Consider the following 23,820-nt stretch of genomic DNA (forward strand, 5'->3'; position numbering starts at 1 on the left):
GTTCTGTCTGGCCATGCAACTTTATTCCTAATCTGACAAATACAATGAGTAGGATACAATACAATTAAACTTCGAAAGAGTTGCCTTAGAAACAGACTGACAGATGGGCATTTCCTTTCCTTTGGCCTCCTCTTTAAAAAGTTTGCCCATCACCAGGATAGGCAATGGGGGTTAAGTGACTTGCCCAGGATCATACAGCTAGGAAGTGTCTGAGGCTAGATATCAACCTAGGAACTCCCATCTCTAGGCCTGACTATTCCATGAGCCACCTAGCTGCCCCCCTCCTTTTTTTGTTATTGTTAAAATAAAGGTCTTTAATCAAGGTAGGCAAATTAATTTGGAAGACCCACAGAATCTCAGTCCTAGAACTTCCCAATATGTCGTAAGTTGGTTCACCTTTAAGAAAACCTGAGGGGTCAAGTGTAGAAAATCAATGAAATGGGGTAGGATGATTTGCATTGTGAAGGATTCATTGTTGGGGCACTTTAGCAAAAGAGGTTTAGAGAAACCTGCACCAGCTTGGACCCATAGGGGATAGATAAATTCCAAGCAACTCGGGCATCAGCTACTAAGTTTTGAGAGCTATGGCCTGGTGTGGGTAGAAGGCATCCACACACCAATGAAAAAACAAACCTTTGAAGTTATTAATAAATGTTGATGAAAAGGAGGATGAAAGTAGCAATGGTTGAACTCAAAGGAATGATTGATGCAAATGGTGAGAATTTCACTTTTGTAGGCAGGAGAATTTGTTTTTATTTTATTTTATTGTTTTTGTTTTATTTTATTTTTTGGTAAACCAGGCCTTAAAGCATTGTCTGTAGCATATGAAATGGTTCATTTCTAACTCTTCTACCAAGAGTTGCCTTTGTTCAGAGGAATTCCAGTGTATTTTACATGAATTTGGGTTGTTAAATAGCTGATGTGAGTAGTTTTACAGAGTACAATTTAGGGAAAGAGATAGACTATCACATATGTTGAGATTGATTTCCCCCAGAGTTTTAAAACTAAGATACTCCTATATTTGATTAAAAAAATATTTTGCTTTCCCTTTTTTTCCATTTCAATGTAATAAAAAAAACACAAGGAGAATTGCAGAAGGAAAACTGCCTAATAGAGCTGCTTTTAACCAGACCTAAGACAGCACAGATATAGATAGGGAGATGCTGATGAAGAATATTCTCTACAAATACAGATTAGCACCTTCCCCAGCAAGAGGAGTCAGTCAATCAATTAGTTAATAGATAAACATTTATAAAGCACCTACTATGTGCCTGGAATCTAAAAGAGGCAAATGATAGTCTCTGCCCTTAAGGAGCTTACAGTCTTAGGAAGGAGACAATACATAAACAAATACATACAGGGAAAACAGGAAATAATTTACAGAGGAAAAGCACTAGAGTTAAAAGGGATTAGGAAAGGCTTCCTGTAGGAGGTGGGATCTTAGTTGGGATTTAAAAGAGCCAGAGATGGACAGCAGTCAGAAAGGAGGAGGGAGAGAATTCCAGGCATGAGGGACTGCCAGAGAAAATGGAACTTGAGAGATGGAATCTCTTTTAGCCAAAGAGCCAGGACACCAGTATCAATGGATCAAAAGAGTGCCTTGCAAAGAGTGATGTTTAAGAAGAATGGAAAGGTAGGGTTATTATTAGGTTATGATGGGCTTTGAGTGCCAGAGTATTTTGTATCCACTTCTAGAGGCCATAGGAGGGAGTTTATCAAGCAGTAGGGTGATATGATCAAACCCTGAACTTTAGGCAAATCACATTAGTGCCTGAATGGAAGATGAATCATAGTAAGGAGAAACTTGAGGCAGGCAGACCCACCAGCAGACTGTTGCAATAATCCAGGTGTGAGGTGATAAGGGCCTGCACAAGAGTGGTAGCAATGTCAGAGAAGAGAAAATATTGTATTTGAGAAAGGTGAAATGGATAGGCAAATGGATAGGAAAAGATTGGATATGGGTGGGGGCAGCAAGAGATAGTGAGTAATCCAAGGTTGTGAGCCTCAGAAAATAGGATCCTCTACAGCGATAAGGGAATGTAGGAGCAGGGAACAATTTAGGGGGAAAGATGATAAATTCTGTTTTGGACATGTTACATTTAAGATATCTACTGGTCCTCTAGTTTGAGATAACTGAAAGGCAGTCAGAGATGTGAAATTGGAAGTCAGTACAGAGAATGGGGCAAGATAACTAGATTGGAGAGTCATCAGCACAGATATAGTAATTAAATCCATGGGAGCTGACGAGATTATTAAGTGAAATCAAATAGAGGGAGAAGAAAAGAGGGCCTAAGACAGAACCCTAAGGGACATCTATGGAAAGAAAGTGTGTGATATGGAGGAGGATCCAGCAAAGGAGGCTGAGCAGGAGCAGTCAGATAGGTAGAGGAAGAACCAAGAGAGAGTAATGTCCTGAAAACCTAGAGGGTAGAGAGTAACAAGCTAGAAAAAGGAATCAACAGTGTTAAAGGTTGCAGAGAGATCAAGAAGAATGAAGATTGGGAAAAGGCTATTTGATTTGATTACTAGGACATCATTAGGAACTTTGGAGAGCAATTTAAAGGTCAGAAGCTGGATTGTAGAGGTGAGAGAGAGAGAGAGAGAGAGAGAGAGAGAGAGAGAGAGAGAGAGAAGAGGGAAAGTGGAAGTGTCTGTGATAGACAATTTTTTTCAAGAAATTTAGTTCAAAGGGCAAAAGAAATATAGAATGATAGCAGGAATAGAAGATGACTTGGGAGAAAATTTAGGGGTCAAGAGATTGGAGGTCATAGTGTGGATGAAGATTGTAAGGGAAGGCAAGGGGAGAAGTGAAAAGAACAAGAGATTATGGTCAAATAAGGGGATTTTAGAATTTTGAACATAGAGGTGGTACATTTGTAGATGATGGCAAGATGAAGGGCATAGGCATACCCATATCTTTGTGTGTGGCTGAGTGGAGGAATAGCTCATCAAAGGTGAGTAGATTGAGGAACTGAGAGCCTAAATTATTTGAAAGGGAACAATATGTATGTTGAAATCTCTTAGTATGAAGGCAGGAATTAGTAGGGAGAAAAAATGAAAGAGGAGTGACCTTAGATAGACCTTAGGTAGAAGACAGCTAACAAGATTTTGATTGGATGGTACATATAAAAAAGTGTTTTGCTCAAAGGAAAAGAGGTTACTGAGTGATGGAGAAATGGGGAGAATTATAATCAAGGATTTTGGATTTAGAGCTGGAAGAGACCTCAGAAACCATCTGGTTCAACCCTCCTACCCTATTTTATAAATGAAGAAATTGAGGCCAAGAGAGGTTTTTCCAACTGATTTTCCCAAGATCATACAGATAGTGACAGTGGCAAGATTCAAACCCATTTTCTGTGACACTAAATCCAGTACTCTTTCATCATACCACTCTTCCATCCTACAAGTTTGAGACATATTGGTAGATTTTTTTAATTAGAAAATTTTAGAGGTGTGAAATACTTTCAGGGTGAGGTGAGCAAACAATTCCTGCAATGGAGTTCTTGTTTTCCTTTCTCACATCATCATATTCTCTACCTACAGCCCAGGTCAACAGGAGTCTTCAAGAGAAAAAAGTAATGAAATGCCAGGAAAGAACACAGAATAGCCAAAGTTGTGGAAGTCAGAGTAGAAGCTATGGCCTTGTTTGCAGTTACAATATGAATTCTGTGTCATTTATTTTCATGTGTGGCTTGTTGTTGTCTCTGTACATTATAGTCACATCATGTAGATGCACACCAAAGCTCTACTTTAGAATCAGCTAGCAGTGCCATCTCCCTTTTATCCTCACCCTTGGCTCTAACTTTTTGGTCTCCAATGTATTGAGGAACCTAATGTAATTGCCTTGATTTATGGTACCCTGGAGGGGTTTGGGAAGCCACTAACTAAGAAGATGTTTATTGGATTAAATATGGATTTCAATTATTCATGTGATCTCTGCTTGCCATTATTACAGGTAATTAAAGGATTAAATATCCCCTGGATATTTGCCTTGTTATAGGCCCTAATATTGATAATTCTATTCTTCTTATCTCCCTAGGTACAAAGAAAGGAAAGTAGTAAAGAGGGTACTACCAAAAGCCACCTGCAAGCCTTTTCAGAATCCATGATAGACTCTGAATCCCTGGGGAAAGTTTATGCCTCAAGTGGGACCATAACAAGCTACCAGAGCTCTCAGCAAAGTACCAGTGAAGAAGATGGATTCTTAGCCCAACACACACAGCTGGAAAGCTGCTCTCCAGGCCCACCACACCATGAGAAAGAAGACCAAGAAAGTAATCTCTGCCAACTTGCAAGTCCCAGGAAAGACAGGCCTTATGAGCAAACCAGCTCTGAGACCAGCCATGAAAATGCATTAGACTGTGACCTTTTAGCCCATTACCAACATGTGAGTGATGCTGATCTTGGTGAGCAAGAGAGTCTTTATGTTGCTTTGGCAGAAGCTTCATATGCTGTTCTGACTGCAGAACAACCATTCAGTGCACCAAGGGATGGAGAAGAACCATTAGATATGGCACCCCATGAAACAGCTGACACAGATACAGGTTGTAGTCCCAAATATTTTCCATCTTCAATGCCATGTAATGACTATTTGCCTCAAGAAAATTGCTCTATGGGCTCACAGCTGGCAGATAGACAACATCAAACATCTGATTTATGTTTGATCAGTGACATGACACAGGAACAATTTTCTCAAGCACAGGATACTGAGCCCCCTTGTATAATGTGTGAAAACAGAGAGGTTGGAGATGCAAACACAGCACCATATTCCTTGAGTATTTCCATGGGCAACAGCTTAGAAGGGGCCTGTGAAAGGGATACAAATGAGAATAATATAGGAGACAAGAACTCTGTCAAAGAACTGACTACAATTCTAGAAGTTGACCAAGAAAAGCTTTGTCCTAGTAACCTAGCCAGTGCTTGGGAGGTCCAGATTTCTACAGAGAACGACTGCCTCTCTCAGCTCCAAGAAGCAGGTGATGAGACACTCCTTCTTAGGATCGAGGATGAAGCAGGAACATCTCCTCTTTGTAGCACAATTGTGGAGCATCCTGAGCAGACGTCAAATGAGATGCTGACTAAAAATATCAGGGGTTATCAGGGTCCTAGTGATGGGGAAGAAACATCTGCTCTTGGAACTGTTGATAAAGGCCATCAGGCCAAATACCTTGCTCTTTCAATTGCTCAAAACAATCACTTGGACCGAGCCGAAGAACATTTGCCCCGGGTGCCAGCTGGAAGCACTGCTCAATCTCCTTCTGATGAACAGTCTGCCCTTGCTGGAAATGGCTGGACCGCTAATGCTGCTGAGCAGCTGACCCTTGAAGATCCCCTTGGGACAGTAGCTCATCTACCCCATCCACAGCTGCTACAAAAAGAGGATTTCTTGAGTGATTCTCTGGGTGCCATTGCTGATGGATTGACAATCAAAAGTGAGGCCCCTGAGAGTGCAGTGGATAGAAAGTGGGCAGAGAATTGTCAAAGGGAAGAGAGAGAGTCTGAGCAAAATTTATGCAAGGAGATCCAGCCTCGCCAGGGTTCATTCTCTGAAGAAGACAGCCTCCAGGATGGCTTCTATGCCATTGCAGCTGCCTGGGGACAAAGTAGCCCGTTGCCATTAAAATATTCAACAGGTAATTTTGAGGAGGAAGGAGGGAATTTGGGACTCCCCAGTGCCAGAGTAGCTGCGGTGAATGAGGAAGGAGAAAGGCAATCCTCTCCGAAGGTTCTTTCTTCTCTGGAAAATCTACCGGAGGAGGCTAAAGAAAATTCAGCTGATGGTAGTCAGGGAGACTATGAGTCAGGTGAAGGGCAAAAAGCTCTAGCTCTGACAGACCTTGTTTCAGAGCCTTCTCCACCAATACAGATAGTGGATTTAGAAAGCAAAGTTAGTTCTATGATTTGGGACAATGCCTGTGTCATTTCTGAGAAACCCGAGGCAGAAAATTCAATACAAAAACTGGACAACTCTGAAATAGACAGATCAACTAGGAGCAACCAGTCTGATTCAGCAATTATTTGTTGTGGAAGAGAAATTCAAGAGAAAAAAGAAGTAGGAAATGATGTAGGCTTTTGTATCCCTTCTCTCCAACATTTGAAAGACTCCAACATTCTAGAATCATCAGTAGATCCTATAAATGAAAAAGAAACATGTGTTGGAGTTTCACAATTTAAAGGAGCCTTGGATGTTGTCTCTGAAGTCTCTGAGAAGAAAAACATTGGCCATGTTAGTAAAATAAAAGAGAAAAAGGAGTCTACGGAGGTTCAACCCATCTTGCTTACACAATTTTTGACTCACCCAGAAATTAGAGAATCTTCTGTAGATTCCACAGATGGAACAGGAGTTATTGAGTGTGTCGGGACAGGGAAATTAGTGACTTCTGAGTCCACACTAGGGGTGATCTCAGAGGGAAGGAATTTGAACAGGGAGAGCTCTAGTCAGAAGTTGCAAGTCAAAACTTCCCTTTCACAAGTTCCATGTCATAAGGAAGTTGAGCACCTTGGGGAAAGAATTCCATATGTAGGCCATGAGAGACAAAGCCAAGAAGGCATGGAGAGCAACTTGGGTGAGCCAGTCCACAAGGTCCAAGACAGTGCTACTGAATGTATTGCACCCTCCTCGGTTCTTTCCAATAGTCTTGTTGGACTAGCCACTGAAACTTCCAATGAAAGAGACACCAACAGTGTCATAAGCCAAACACAAGATATGCCTGTCAATGGCTTAGTTGAAATGAAACAACATGAACAGATTTGTTCTGACTCAAAGGCATGCGAAAACACTGAGAATGATTGTACCAAATATTTGTCACCTACCTTGCCTCCTTCAAGTGTGCCTTTTGGATTTACCCTGGCTTCATTTCCAGAGGGAGAGGCCACACATTTTGCAATGGATGGTAAAATAGAAGAACTCACAACTGGAGAACCCAAGGCCACAAATTCACTGGGATCCCCTGTAGAAACTTTGGCATTCCTTCCAGCAGAAAGTGTCTCTAAAACTAGTCCTATATGTAAAGACCAACAGCCACCAAATCGTTGCCAGAAAGGCTCTTTACAAGGAACTGTACAAAAGGCAAGAGAGGAAAAGAAACATCATTATATGATGCCCCCCAAATCTAAAGTGCCAGAGACTCTGGCTGAGGAAGGAAATAAGAAACAAGAAGTGTCTGGGACTGGGCATTTAGCTGAGGGTGTGAAGAAGAAAATTCTGTCCAAAGTGGCTGCTCTAAAAATGCGCTTGGAAGAGAAAGAAAGGGCCAGAAAGAACTCTATTTTTAGTAAAAAGATTCCCAAACCTGAAACACTCACTCAAAATGAAGAGAAAAAGGACCTCAAAAGACAATCTTGTAAAAAAGAATGCAAAGGTAAGGCCTAGATAGTTTCCATTTCTGTATATTTGAGGGATGTAAGATTAGTCTCAAAAAGTTGTTTACCACCTCCAAAGTTTTTCAACTAAAGTTAAATAAGTTTCTGAATCCTGAGTGGTAGTTCCTTCTACTTTATTTAAAAAAAATAGCCTTTTATTATGAACAATTCAGTTTCCTGAACACATGATTTGCTGTGGGGCTGAGATAGAAGAAGCAGCTTATCATACATTCTTTTCAATTATGCTTTAAAAGAAAGAGTTTTTATGAAGAAAACTAACCATACATATTATCCACAACATTTAAATAGAATGAAGTTGGGTGCTGCTAGGTGGCTTGGTGAATTGAGAGCCGGGCCTGTAGACAGGAGGCCCTGGGTTCAAATCTGACCTCAGACACCTCCTAGCTGTGTGACCCTGAGCAAGTTACTTAATCCCTATTGTCTAGCCCTTAATCACTCTTCAGCCTTGGAATCAATACATAGTATTGATTTTAAAACAGAAATTAAGGGTTGTAAAAATAGAGTAAAGTATTAAAGTGAGATTCAAAGAAATAAATACTTGGGTACTATTCGCTATTTTTTTCAGTAATTCCTAACTCATAAATCATTGTTTAATCAAATCCTGTTTTTCTCCCATTTCAGTATGATGCTCTGTTCTCCCTAATCTCCCAACTACTATAAATTGTGTGGGTCATACTAGAATTCCCTGATAGCTGTAGCTCTGGCTATGTCACTTTAAAAACCATTGTTATCACTACTCCCTTTCTCAGTCTGAAGCTGAAGTAGTTCTCTTTAAGTTTCAGTCCTCTTCTTTTAAAAATTCTTATTTTCTTATCAGCGAAACTTAGAAGAGATCAATGAAGACATTACTGGAAGATCAATAGTGCATCTCTATGATAGCTACAATGGACAAGCTGTTATTGTCTGGTTCTGATCAGAATTAGCCATTTCCCTCTCTTTACCTGAGCCCTTTCCTTTTGAAGTTCAATTTTCTGTTATTCTTATTATCTATTAGATGGTTCCTTAGCAACCATCTCACACAGAGTTAGATACAAAACCATTTTTCCAAAAGAGTTTGTATAGTTCCCCAAACAAGCTTGCTACACATAACTTTTTAAACATCTTTAAACAGAATCTCATGTTTTAAAACAAAGATAGAAAAGACTTAAAATAGTTTTGCCACATCGTAAAGCAATTATTGCTTTTGGAACTCCATGGAGGAGATTGTTTAGTTTGTCTATGAGGAATTATTAGTCTTTTAAAAAAAAACAACCTTTCTCTTCCATCTTAAAATCAATACTAAGTATTGGTTCCAGGGCAGAAGAGAAGTAAGGGCTAGGCAATTAAGGTTAAGTGACTTGCTCAGGGTCATACCACTAGGAAGGGGAATGTCTTACTCTTCAGGACATTGTGCTATTGAAGTACTTGATGATGACCTCAGAGCTGCTTCATCAGGCAGCAATTAGGCTTAGCAGGACAAGAGCATAATTGGGCAGAGGTCCAGATCCTTTAGAGACCGATATATAGGCAAAGAAAGGTGCATTTTGAACAGAGCTATTGTCAAAGCAATGGTTCCAAATGCAGATACACATAAGCATGTAGATATGTGTGCCCCACCCCATATACAGTGGATCATGGACATAGATCTAAAGCTAGAAGGAACTTTAGAGACCATCTTGTCTAGTTTTCCATTTTATAGATGAGGAAAATTGAGGCCCAGAGGGGTTGTAGTAAGAAGTGAAGCTGGAATTTGAACTCTGTTCCTTTACCTCCAAGTTTTAGCATCTTAAGAAAGGATTAGAAACTGAGGAGATTCTTGTGCACTTTGGCATTAAATGAGAGCAAGCCATTCACATTAGTTAAAATTGAGAACTTGGATTTCAAACCTCAGGTGCCACAGTATTTTTGTACCATGTTCTTGTACCTTGTGGTAAAGGGGAAAGTACCATTTGTTCTCATATGCCACCATCAGTCTTGTCTTGTCTACTCCTCTGTAGAAGTTCTTCATCATGGGAGAATAGGAATGGGCATAAGCCACTGGGAGAACTCTAGATAAGGGTTCTATTATTTGTATCAAAGATGGTGCACAGTTCTATTTTCAGTGCTCTATACATCCTATGATACCAATGGAAAGCCCTCTAGATATAGAGTCAAAGGATCTGAGTTTGAATCCAGGCTGCCCTATGGTTATTATTGTTGATAGCCACAATGTATATATACACTAAAGACCAGATTTTTGTTTCTGTTTTTAATTGCTGTTAATTAGATATGCAATTTTGAGCAAGTCACTTCAGTGCCTTAGGCTTCTGACTTTTCATCTGTAAAATGAGCTAGTTTGGAGTTGTTTAACTTTTAAGGTTCTTTTTAGCTGTCATAGGATCTTAGATTTTAGAGCTGCAAAGGACCTAAGAGATCAAAGAATCCAGCCCTCTTATTTTACAGAGAAAGAAACTGATACCCCAAGAAATTAAGTAATTTGCCCAAGATCACACAGCTTGTCAATATCTGATGAATGATCTATACCCAGATCTTCTTGACTCCAAGTCCATCCTTTAGTTACTCTGCCCACTACATACCTTCTATTGAACATATTATGACTGACTTGCCAAAGATGGGATCCTGGAAATGTCTATGGAGACCTTGAAGTCAGTACAAATCAATAATAGTATCCCTTCCTTTCCACAGAAAGATGAAAGAGTGTGGGTGCAGAACCTTATATATGCTGTCAAATGTCTTTGTTGAATTGGTCGTTTTGGTTTAATTCTTTTACTTTGTTACAAGGGAAGATTTGCAGTTGGTGTTGGAATATGGTGGAAAAGATGCTTACACATATATGCATGTAAATGACAATGATATTAAAAAGACCAATAAAACTTTAAAAATAAACAAAAATAAAGTGAAGTCACATACACTCCTAAATAACAAAGTCATTAGCATTTGAATAAACAGAAATTTATTTTAGAATAAGTAAGGACTATGAAAGTTTTGTACTTGATCCCCCAAATTAATGCAGAGAAATAATTAAAAAAGAAAAGTGTTATCTAAATTCCTATCTGTTTATTGAATTTATTACCTAGTGTGGCCATCACCACTTCTCAAATGCAGAATAAGCTTTTTCTTTATTCAAAATGTAGCTGCCAGACCAAGCATGGCCGGGCATGGCTTTCGATCACCCGAATTATTCACAGTAGTGAATATTATGGTGACAGATCAACAAAGCAATGTTGGCCGTGACTAGGGCTCAGAACGTTTTTATCACAGTCATTTTGGGGTGGTGGTTGTTGTCGTCATCGTTACACCAGTGCTCCTCGTAAATGGAATTTGACTTGTATTGCATTGACACTAGGGCTGAGGAATCTTCCTGGCAGCTTGAAAATGTTGACTTTTAAAGTCCCCATTACATCAGATAAAATTGCTTATTCTTAAGATTTGGGGGCACCTGCAGCAAAATAAAAACTCCCTTTGCTTCTGCCTTTTTACAAATCCTGGCCTTTTAGACAGTGATCATTTTTAACCAGTCCTAAAAGATATCATGTGAGTCCTGACGCCTAGTGGCTGCCCAGGATAACTGTACCCATCTCAGGCACCCCACTTTCACTGCTGACAATGATGCAATATTCAAGGGATAGGCCAGTCTTCCCACAATTGATCTTTTCACATCTTATATTTGATTTAGCAGATATCACTGTCCTGCTGATATGAAGGGTGCAAACAATAGCCCTTTCTATTGGGGTTTCTTTAACAAAGAAATATGAGGCTGAGTTGCCTCTTGCATCCTGGTGGTCTAGTGGTACAGTCTAGCCTATCCAATTCAGATCTACCCTATTCCATACCCATTTCCTTGATGTTGGCTTGAGAGAAAGGGTAAAGTGTAGTTTCATTAGCTGAAAAGCACCTAGATAGTGGCTCCATAATGTACAATTTCACTTTTAAAAAAGGGGCGTGGGTGGGCCATACCGTCTCACTCTGTGACATAGATCTGACTCCAGATCTTTTGAGTACCAAAAAGTAGATGGAACTCATATTAAAGTATTATTTTTCTCTTTTTTCCTACTGATGATGAATTGCTAATTTCTCACTGACAGCCCCAGTACTACTGAAGAATATCCAAGCTGAGATATTTCCTGATCATTCTGGAAATATAAAATTAAGCTGTCAATTTGCAGAAATCCATGAAGACTCAACCATCTCATGGACAAAAGATTCAAAGTTAATTGCAAAGGTTCAAAGAAGGTAAAGTGACTGGTTTGGGACTAATCAGTCTTAATCCTTTCTCATATTCTCAACGGGGGTTTTTTCCTCATCTATAAAATGGGAAAATTGAACTAGATGATCTTTAAGGTCTCTGATGTCTCACATTACATAATTCTATAATCATCTTGTCAAATAGATTTGGAAGGAATGGTGGTGATAGAAATAGTGAGAGAAAATGGTGATATAAGTTCCATCAGGGTGAGGATTCAGTATTTTTTCTAATTTGCCAACCATAACATCTGGCAAAGGATTTCAGTATATAGTAACCAATGATAGGAATAAGGACTAAAACTATTATTTCATTGATATAGGGAACTACACATACAGGGAATTCTCCCTATTAATGGAAGTCAGCAACTTCTTTGCAACTTCAAGTCTTAGAGAATAACTTAGAGCCCTGAGACAATGAATGACTTGTCCAGGGTCACACAGCGGAGTTTCTTTCAGAGTTGGGAGTAGAACTCAGATTTTTATTACTTTAAGACCAGCTCTCTGTCTTTTTTTGTTTTTTGTTGTTGTATTTTATTGTAAAATAATATACAAATACAAAATATAAAAATAAAATGCAAAAATAAAAATAACATAGGGCAAGTGTCAAAACTAATAAAATAATATTTACTTTCTAATATCATCCTAATATTATTGAAGTGTAATGGATAGATCCCTCAGCCTACAGTCAAGAAGACCTGAGTTAAAATCTGGTCTCCAATACTTACTAGCTGTGTGAACATGGGAAAGTTCCTTAACCTGTTTGCTTCAGTTTCCTCCTCTGTAAAATGTGCAGAAGAAAGAAATGCAATATCTTTGCCAAGAAAACCCAAATGAAGTCACAAAGAATCAGACATGACTGAAAAGGACTAAACAATAACAACAACAATAATTTACCTTTCTATAGTTCTTTTATAAAGCATCTTCCTCACAGAAACCCTGAGAATCAGGTATCATAAGTCTTATTACTTCCATTTTACAGATGAGAAAAATCATTTCAGAGAAGCCAAACACCTTGTCAAAGGGCACACAACTAGTTAGCATCAGTCTGGGAACTCAAATTCAAGTGTTTTAACTCTAAGACTAGTTCCCCTGTTTTTGGACTGAATGGTACAACAAGCTAACTGCATAAGGCATTAGAAACAAAGAGCAAGGGGGCAGCTAGGTGGCTCAGTGAATTGGGAGACAAACCTACAGACTAGAGGTCCTGGTTTTAAATCTGGCAATCTGGCTTCCAACTTGTGTGGCTCAAGGCAGGTCATTTACACCCCATTGACTAGCCCTTATCATGCTTCTGCCTTGGAACTAATACACAGTATTATTCAAAGACAGAAGGTCAGAATTATTTTTTTAAAAAGAAACAAAGAAACAAAGAAACAAAGGACATGGGTTAGCCTGGGAGTGTAGAAATAGCACTAATCCAGGAGTTTAGAGACTTAGAATCTGGTCCTTTCTTTGCAACTAAGAAGCTATGTGGGCTTGAGAAAGTCACGAAGATTTCAGATTTCAGTTTCTTCTTTTGCAAAGTCAACGGGTTCAAAGGAATGGCTTCTAGGATGCCTTCCAGGTCAAAAATTCTACCAGCATAATACTGAAATACTCTTTTTTTCTTCTTTCTTCCTCTCTCTCTCTCTCTCTCTCTCTCTCTCTCTCTCTCTCTCTCCCCCCTCCTCTTTTTTATTATATATTTAGTAACCACTACCATCAACAAAAAAAAACATTTCAATAAACAAATGCATAAAAAAATTATTTGCAAATCCACAAACTCCACATTGTTTACAATTTGTTTAAAATATACAAATTATGTATATTTGCTAATATAAATATCCTCTGCTTTTGAGTTCCTTTGGTTTTGTTTTACTTTGACACTTTTTTCTCTTGATTTTGTGACTGTTATTTTTAAAATGGTGGCTCAGTGGATTGAAAGCAGGGCCCAGAGAAAGGAGGTCCTGGGTTCAAATTTGGCCTCAAACACTTCCCAGCTGTGTGCAAGTCACTTAACCTTCATTGCCTAGCCTTTATGACTCTTCTGCCTTGGAACAAATACACAGTATTGATTCTAAGATGGAAGGTAAAGGTTTTTTTTTTAATGTAATCATAATATGTATTATTCTTATTCTTTTTTATTCTCTTTTCATCTCTTCACATATTTCCCTTACTTTATATTTCCAATATTTGTCACTTCTAATAATATAATATAATCCATTATATTCAAACATCATGCTCTATTCAGCCATTTCTCTCGATCATTGCATTTGTTATTTTCTAATTATTTTGTCATTACAAAAAAAGCTTCCATGAATATTTTCATACATACAAAGCTTTTTTACCCTCTCAATTATACCCTTAGGGCCTAATCCTGATGATGGCATTCCTAGGTCAATAAGCATGAAGAGCTTTGTAGCTCTAGAGCAATTCACAGGTGTTCTAGCAATGTAATATGAGGCCTTTTTCCATGTTCCTTTCAGTATTTAATTTGATCAACTTAACCCAACTGGTTCTCAGTTAACATATTTAACTAGATTGGTCCTTAGGCAACAGACTCCATTTGTTTTCAGTTCCACACTCTTTCCAAAACCAAGTCTTTACAGCTTGGTCATAACCAGTAGAACTTTTTGTTCCAATGCCACAACCCCTCGGGAATGCAGGATTACCTCTATAGTATAATGGGTGTTAAAATAAGACTTTTACAGAATATTTATGCTCTCTAAACCTTGTTGTTCCACAAGAAACTGTCTGGATGTGTATGCTCAGGCTTAAAGCTACTGTTATCATTACGTAGGTGTGTATGAGCTCTCCAAATACTTATATTTAACTTATCTAATGTATTCATCTTAACTTCTTTCTTATTTTTTTTTTGTTAAATTTATCTAGTTATGAGTGGGAGAAATTAAACTCCCCTGCTATTATTATTTTCTTATCCATTTCCATCTGAATCTCATTTAGTTTTTTCCTTTAAACATCTGGAGCCTAAAACATTTGGTGCATATAGGTCCAATATTGCCAATGTTGATAATGCTTCATTAGCCTTAATAACCCCCAATATAATATAGTTACCTTCTTTATCCCTCCCAATTATATACATTTTAACCCCAACTATGTCAGAGATCATTATTACTACCCTGCCTTCTCTGGATCAACTGAGGTACATAATATTGCTTAAGCCCCTCACCTCATTCTATATGTGTCTTTCATTTTCAGTGTGTTTCTTGTAAACAACACTTTGCCAGGTCCTGTTTTTTTTTCCTTTTTTGCTATTCATTTTCTTCCTATCAGTGAATCCATCCCATTTACATTCAATGTCATAATTACTACCTGTGTATTTCCATCTACTTAGTTCCTCCTTACTCTTTGTCTTCTTTCTTTCTTTCCACCATATTCCTCCTCAGATGTCCAATTTTATTTGATTAATATCTATCTGTTTCACACTCCTTCCCCAAATCCTCCCTTATCCTCTCCCCTTGACTTCCTAGTTCCAAACTCATCTATGTTTCCAAAGGTCCCTCCCGTGTCCCTTACCCTTACCTTTTTTTTTAAACCCTTACCTACCATCTTAGCGTCAATACTGTGTATTGGCTCCAAGGCAGAAGAGTGGTAAGGGCTAGGCAATGGGGGTTAAGTGACTTGCCCAGGGTCACACATCTGGGAAGTGTCTGAAGCCAGATTTGAAATTACCTTACCTTTTAATTCTTATTCTATCCACCTTTCCCAAAATTTATTCATTATACCCCCAACTATTCCCTCCTACTTTTTGATATGAGTTCAATTCTAAAAATCCCTCCCTTATTTTGTCCTAAGAATCCTTCCCATATCCCTTCACCTTATTCCCCCATCTCTTATACCTCTCTAGATATCCCTTCCTTCCCTCTCTTTACTTTTTCTCTTTTCCTCTTTTACGTTAACAGAGATTCGCTCAGTCTCCCAAGCGAACTCCCAGTCATCCCTTATCCCATCCCCTTTCCTCCTGTTTCTCTGTAAGTTAAGGAGACTTTTACCCTTATAACTGTGTATGTTATTCTCTCTTTATCCCAGATTTGATGAGAGTAGGGTTCTAATACTACCAGCTCTCCAACTCCTCCTCCTCCTCCCTGTGGCAATTCCTCCCCTTATTCCTCCTTCTTTTGAGGTAGCCATTCCACCCTACTTCATCCTGGTCTATTCCACTACCATTTGGGCTCATTCTATTAAGTCACTTCAACCTTGAGTTGATATATATATATATATATTTGATATACATTCCCTCAGAATACTCAGGTAATGATGCCATTCCCAGGGGCCACAGATTGACATTTTCCCATGTAGGAATCAAACACTTTGACCTTTTGGATTGCTTATGATTAGTCTTTTATTATTTTTGTACATTTCTTATAGATCAAATTTTCTTATAGATGATTTCTTATAGATCAAATGTTGAGTTCTGGATTTCCCCCCTGGAATAGTTGAAATTCCTTCAGTTCATTAAATATTCATTTTTTCACCTTTTGTAATTATACTCATCTTTACTGGATGTGTTATTCTTAGTTGTAAGCCTAGTTCTTTTGATCTACAAAATGCTGTGCTCAATGTCCTACATTCTTTTAATGTTGTGACTGCTAACTCTTGTATTATTCTGACTGTAGTTCTATAATATTTAAATTGTTTTTCTTTTCCTTTTTGCTTGGAGTATTTTCTCCTTAACTTTAGAGCTATGGAACTTAGCATATGGTTCCTATGCATTTTCATCTTTGGGTCTTTTTGAGGTGATGATCAGTAGATTCTTTATATTTCTATTTTACCTTCTAATTTTAGGATTTCTGTCCAGTTCTCCTTGGTGTTTTCTTGGAGTATGATATCTAAATTCTTTTTTATCATAATTTTGTGGGAGTCCAACTATTCTTATATTGTCTCTCCTTAATCTATTTTCTATGTTAGTTGTTTTTGTGTTAAAATGGTTCATATTCTCTTCTATTATTTCATTCTTTTGATTTTGCTTTATTATTTCTTATTGTCTTAGGAAATTATTAGCTTCCCCTTGTCCAGTTCTAGTTCCTAGTAAATTATTTTCTTCTATGAGTTTCTGGAGCATCTTTTTTATTTGGGTGATCTTTCATAATTTTATTGATTTTCTTGTATTGCCCTTATTTTCCCCCAATTTTTCCTCAGCCCTTCTCCTTTGATTTTTGAGGCCTTTTTAAAACTCTTCCAAAATCTCTTTTTGAGCCTATGGCCTTCTACTGTATTTCTTTACTATTTTTGAATTAAGTATTTTTACTTCACTGTCCTCTGAGTTTGAGTTAAGATCTTCTCTGTTTGCATAATAGCTATCAATAGTTGGATTTTTTTCTTCTTTGCTTGGCTCATTTTAAAAAATTTATTTATTTTAAAATTTTAGTAGCCAGGCTAATAGACTTAATTATGGACTCTTTGCTGGAGTCCCTGGGTTCCTAGTGTGTCAGGACATGTTACTTCAAGTTTCAGGAATTTTTGTGTGTATGTGGTTTTGCCTGGGTCTTACTTAGTTATTCCAGTTTTTATAGTCCAGGGTCAGATGTATTCCAAATCCCTTTCTCAAATCCCAATCTGTGATTGACTTCATATACTCCGTCCAAAGCCCACAAGCAGTTCTGTCACTGCTCCTCAAAGCAGACAGTCTACCTCCTCCCATGCGAGCAGCTAGGGATTCTAATGTCCTCATAGTGTGCACTCCTTCCTCACTCCTGGTCTCCTATAACCATAGCTTGGGATAGAGCATGCGTATAATCTAATTCCTCAGATCTCCAAAATCCCTTGTTGTTATCAGCAAAGTTTGAGTTATTAACCCTTCTGTGCTATCCACTTTTTCATTCACCAGATGTGGGTATGGGTGTGGGGAGGGGAAGCTTCTTCAGATCTGAGACCACAGCAGACACAGCTGTTCCCAGGGCCCTTCAGCAGATTCCAGTGGTATCCCCAGGAGAGTAAAGCATCTAGGCTTAGCAAACAAGGTGAGGTTGCCAGTCCTGCCCCCAGAGGTTACTTTGTTGATTTCACTGTTTGCTCTGTTCCTGCCCCCAGGGCCGAGGGTGGTGGGACTGAGGCCAGGGAAGTCAGAAACCTTCCTTCCTAGTTGTCCCTGGATATTGAGATTTACTCACAACTTCTGTACATTTTTTCATTCACAATTCCCGTCTCTTGTTGCTGCTTTTAGGATTTATTTTGTGGTGTTATTTGTTAATGTTTATGGGGGTATCAGGAGGGCAAGGGAGTTCTATGCTCTATTCTACCATCTTCCCACAGTGCATCCTTCCTGAACTACTCTTGCATCTGTCAAGAACTGTATAAGGTTGAACAAAGGTCAAAATTCAGCAGATGAGCCAAAGGATATAAACAAGTCAAGCATCTTCGACATGAAGCTGTAAGAAGCACTTGTAGTCCTCAGACCAAATATCAGTAATTGAGAAGTGCTGACTAACCATTTCTAGGAATGGAAGAACTAGTTTGTTTTTCTGTTTCTAGGAGATTGGTGAGATGGGGAGTAGGAGTGGTAATGCAACTTGTTTCATTAGTAAACATATCAAGTGCATAGTGTAGGGTCTTGGAAGACTATGTAGCTTGCTCTTGTTCTTCCCTTTGATAGAAAGTATTTGTCTCACTTTTGGCACTTAGGTATTACTTGGACTTCTTGGTTGTTGGAATAGTAGCTGTTTATTTTTTTGCAAGTGAATGATAAATGTCATCTAATCTCTCTGAATCTCTTTGTCAGAAAAGCATTTTCTTCATGTCTATGCAAAATTGACTTTTTTTTTAACTAAAGGCAATAAAAATTATATACTCCATAAACAAATAGTGAAATCTGGTTTTGGCTTAAGGACAAACTTAGGGAAAACCAAGAAGACCCTTTGAAATGTTACTTTTTCTGAGCCTTACCTTTTGCTCTCTATGTAATATTTATATAAACACCAGGAGGAGCTCTTGTGAAGCCAAGCAGTCAGGCCATTCTTGGGTTACATTCATGTTTCCCTTCAATACTTTTGAATGATCATCAGCTCCAGATGACAGAAATTCTGAACATAATCACAATCAGAAGACTGCTGGCTGTCATTAAAAAAAAACCTAATCAGTCAACTAGCATTTATTAAATTTCTTCTTTGCACCAGGCACTGTGCTAAGAGATGAGGATATATGTGCTGGCAAAAGAAAACAATCTCTGCTCTTGGGGACCTCACAATCTAATGGGGGAGAAAGCATACAAATAACTACATGCAAACAAGTCATATGCAGAGAAATTTAGGGTAGTTCCAGAAGGAAGTAAGGAGGAAAGGGTAAAGCTTCTTGCTGAAGGTGAATCTAGATTGGAGGAAGATAGGCAAACCAGGGGCTGATTCCATGAGGGAGGAACAGCTAGGAGGACAACATCACTGCATTAGGGAGTACATGGAAGGGATTAAGGACACTGTTAAAGTAGGAAGGGGCCTGGCCCAAAAGGACATTAATAGCCAAGCAGAGGAATTTATTTTTGATCTCCAAAGTAATAAGGAACCACTGGAGTTTCCTGAATAAGGGAGTGATGTGGTCAGACAGATCTATACTTTAAGAAGATTAATTTGACCATCTAAGTGGTAGATGGATTAGAGGGAGGACATACTTGGGTTCTGAAATAGTGCCTATATGAGTTGAGGGAAAAAAAGGGTATATATACATGCACAAGAAATATTGTGTCGAAGTGGGAACAACAAGATGAGACAATACTTTGAATATGTGGGGTAAATGAGAATGAAGAATCCAGACTGGCATGGTGGTTGAGGTCCTGTGTACCTAGGAAGAGAGAGTACCTTTAATAAACAATAGGGAAGGGTGAGGCAGCCAGGTGGCTCAGTAGATAGAGAACCTGACCTAGAGATGGGGTGTCCTGAGTTAAAATATGGCCTGTCACTTCTAGCTGTGTGCCCCTTGGCAAGTCATTTAACCCTCATTGCCTGGCTCTTATGGTTCTTCTGCCTTGTAACCAATACATAGTATTAATTTTAAGACCAAAGATAAAGGTTAAAAAAAGTAATAAGAAAATTTGAACATTTTGTTTTAGATATATTGAATTCTAGGTATATAGAGGGCATTCTGTTTGAGATATCCAAAAGACAATTGGAGATGCAAGACTGTGTTTCAACAGAGAGATTAAATATATGGATCTGGAAATCATCTATATAGAAATCTTTTAGTCAGACCTATGGAAGCTGATGAGATCACCAAGTGAGATAATTTAGAGTGATGAGGATCCACCACAGGTCTTTGGGGGTACACCCATTTTAAAGTATGTGATATTGATGAAGAACCAGCAAAGGAAACAGAAGGAGTGGTCAGACAGAAAGAAAGAGAACCAGGAAAGAGCAGTGTCACAAAAATCCAGAAAAGAGGGAAGTAACCAGAATCATAGTTCTAAAGTTGGAAGGGACCATAGGTCCAATCTCCTCCTTTTATAGATAAGGAAACTTTGACCCTTAAAAGTCAAATGGCATGCCCAAGTATACTTTAGTGATAAGTGGCAGAGGAAATTTGAATTCAAGAAGCTTACATTTTCCTAGGAGAATTCAACAAGTTCACAGATAAAATAGAAGATTAACAAAAGAATACAGAGTGATTGGTGAAAGTAGGGAACTAAGGAATGTGAGACAATCAATGGGTGGGGCTATTCAAAGACTATTATAATTTTTTATGTTGTAACCCCTACTAAAGTTCTCCTTTGATATCTACTCTTGAGGTGGAAGAGACCCTGGGTTCTTAACAGCTACATCATTGGAACATGAGTTCTGGCAGGTCCTAGCTACCAAGCTTCTACAGATACAAGCATAGGTCCAAAGAGGGACTTACAAGGACCAAGCAACCTAAATTCAGTAAGGCTCATCACTAGGTTGACTTACGTGATGACCTTTATGGCCTTTGCAATTCACAAAGATCTATCTACGCCAAGCAAGGAGGACTTTCTATCTGCATTCTTGGAAGGAGTATCTATAAAAATGAAAATACATATCATTAAAGTAGTGAACTTAGCTACACTATTCCAGTTTTTCTGTGCTCATGGCCCTTGGGTCAGCCTTGGCTTTTTCCTCTCTCATCCCCAAATCCAATCAATTTTCAAGTCATGTCAATTCTACCACTACAATGGCATCAGGTATCCATCACCTACTTTTCACTCTAAATGGTACCACCCCACTTTATCCATGAATGGAACAGTGGCCTTCTGTCTTCCTATCCAATTTCATTTATTTTAACAAACATTAAGTACACAACATGTAAAGCAATTGGTTCAGAACCAGGTCACAAAAAAATGAATAAGAATGGGTCAAAGCCTCAGAACTTACAGTCTAATAAAGGAGATAAAGATATGTACATAAATAAACATAATCCATAATAGAATTAAAAAATTAGGAAGAGGCAGCTAGGTAGCTCAATGGTTTGAGAGCCAGGTCTAGAGATAGGAAGCCCTATATTCAAATCTGACCTTACGTACTTCCTAGCTGTGTGATTCTGGACAAGACACTCAAATCCCATTGCCTAGTCTCTCCCACTATACTACCTTACAGCCAATACAGTATTGAATCTAAGATGAAAGGTAAGGATTTAAAAAAATAGGAGAAGCAAAAGCAAAATGCTATGAGAAATTTCTGGTAGGAAAAGATTATTTTTAGCTAGAAGATCAGGGCAAGTTTTGTGAAGAAGGCTCAACTTAAGTCAGGCCTTCAAGAATAAGTTTATCAATAGCCAGAAAAATGAGAGACTAGAGAGAAAGGGAAAGAGAGAGAGAGAGAGAGAGAGAGAGAGAGAGAGAGAGAGAGAGAGAGAGAGAAGAGGCATAAGCGATGGTTTAAGGAATTGAGGTAAACAGAGGAAGGAAATGTAGAGAGAACAAACTTCTGAAACAATGAATTTATGGAGGTTTTTGTTCATTTACCATTCCAAATTCACTATAAACACTACAAGTATGTCTGACCATAGTGTGCGGGTCCAGCCCACTCAGGTCCAGGGACCCCTTGGAGGATGACAGCATTGGCTAAAGAAAAAGAAAAATGAGAGACAGAGTTTCAGCCAGGCATCACAGAAACTACTCTGATCAGGCTTGGACTGTCTTTATTTTTATACACTTGTAAGATTGCACATATGGTTGGCATGGAATTTCATTTTCAACATACATCTCTTCTTGGAGATAATGGAATGTCATACATTAGCCTCTTTACTAACAACTTTTCATTCTCCAATAACTTTGAATATCTTTCAAAGGTATGTTTGACATGTTTCCTAGGCTGTGGAGTTAACAAAACAGTCCAGTGGAGTGGGATGTACCAGCCTTCTCATGGAAGGCAACTCTCCATTTTTTATCCATTGTCCTCCCTATTTTAGCAGTCCAGCTCAGGGATCAGGGGAAATTTGGAAATAGTCCTGGCCTGCTATTATGCAAGTTCCTGTACATGGGAGTGAAAAATCTAAGTACAGTTTTGTTGGGGTTTAAAATCTTTAGCATTAACTCACTATCTGCTGGGTTGTAATGAAGTAACTTTTAGGGCAATTTCTGTATCATTATATGTAAGGATGGGATTTTCCTAGGAGTCTACAGAGGCCCTAGGCAGCCTTTCTGCATTTCCCTGGGGTTAGGTAGTGTTATTGATCATTATAATTCCAATAATAGAGTGTGTTAGTAAGAGAGGGGTCACATGGGGGAATCTGAGTGGGTATTTCCATCTTTCTTAAGTCGCCTTGCAGTCCTTGAGATGCTACCTGTGACCATGTCAGACAAGATGGGTTTGATGGCTCCCAGCACCTTAGATGGCTCCCTCTTTTCTTCTGAATAAAACCTAAGTTCCTTGACCTGGAATTTTAGGATCTTTACAGTTATGTACTTAGTCTGTCACTCATAGGTCTCTCATACTCTTCCCCTTCACAGGATATGAAGATTGCTAGTCTAGCTCTATAGCCTAAGATCAGTATATTTGATATTTTTGCCAACTGGACTATTCACTTTTCCATGAACATGTCTTTTTCTAAGCATGCATAGCATACTCTCTTTTTGTCCCAACCAATAGCCTGTTGAAATCCTATCAATTCTTTAAGACCAAATCCAAATGCCATCTCCTACATGAGACCTTCCATGGTCAAATTGACAAGAAAGGCTTTTCTTGGAACTCCTATAGAATTTCATTTATATATTTATACTAACTTTCAATTCCTACCTCTTTTACCTCCTCCACCAAATCTCACTGAGGGCAGGAACTGGGCCTCCTTCATCTTTGTGTTGCCCTGAAGTCTAATATGGTGGTTTATACATAGTGAGTTCTTACTAAATCTTTGAATGACTAAAAATGTATGTGTGAGTGTATGTATATGTATGTGTGAGTGACTAAAAAATGTAATGAATGTAGTCTCAATTGTAATGGCAAAACATATAAATATAAATGTTCACTGTCATATACAATAGTTACATTCTCATAAAGTTGTGTGTAAATCAAGGAAGTGAGCTTAAAAATTAAAATGGGATACATTCATTTACTGAACCCCAAACTAAGCCAAACAAAGTCAGGTGTTTTTTAATTTGTTTTTTTAATAAATCAAAGCTTTTCCCCCTCTCCCTCTCTGTCAGTTTTCACAAGCATGTATATACGAGGCATTGTATTAAGTATAAGAGATGCAAAGAGAAGCCCAAAAAAAAAATCTTTGCTCTCAAGGAACTAACAGTCCAAAATGAACATATAGAAAACTAATTTGAACCAAAAGAAACTTATTTATTTTCCACAATAAGTGAGCCAGAACAAGAGACAAATATCAAAATATTCGCCAAACCAGGCACAAGGCAGAGTTGTTTTATTATATGTTTACATATAAAATTATATTTTAAATTCATTAAGGAGCAGAAATGACACTTTCAATACTTTTGTAAAGTGAAGATCCCTCTAATAGTGTAGACAGTTATTACCCCTTAACTGATCCGTTTAGTCAGATTCAATTTTGATATGCCTAGTTTTCTTAAAGCAGAGCATCATACAGTATTAATATGACTGAGAGGAATCAAGGCAATATACATATAATGTAATCCAAGGGCATCTCTATTTTAGTGCTTTATGCTACCATGGCAAATTTGTTATCTTAATGGATGGGCATATTAATATTTCACAGTGTCACACAAATACTGGTGCAAGATCAAGGTTGCTAAAGCCAATATGCCCTTTCATAAAATGCAACGAGCTAACCCTTCTTTATAGGTAGATAAATTGT

At 38.3% G+C, this 23,820-nt stretch overlaps 1 protein-coding gene across 1 annotated transcript in view; it reads left to right on the plus strand.

The window, feature by feature from the left end:
- Positions 1-23,820, plus strand: part of ALPK2 (alpha kinase 2) — a 191,201-nt gene that overhangs the window by 101,115 nt on the left and 66,266 nt on the right. Inside the window, exons 6-7 of the mRNA XM_044681511.1 lie at positions 4,040-7,361; positions 11,448-11,595. Of these exons, the coding sequence (XP_044537446.1) occupies positions 4,040-7,361; positions 11,448-11,595 (3,470 nt within the window). The remainder of the gene's footprint in view (positions 1-4,039; positions 7,362-11,447; positions 11,596-23,820) is intronic.

This window comes from Gracilinanus agilis, chromosome 1 (assembly GCF_016433145.1).
Source record: "Gracilinanus agilis isolate LMUSP501 chromosome 1, AgileGrace, whole genome shotgun sequence".
In the NCBI taxonomy this organism is placed as follows: domain Eukaryota; kingdom Metazoa; phylum Chordata; class Mammalia; order Didelphimorphia; family Didelphidae; genus Gracilinanus; species Gracilinanus agilis.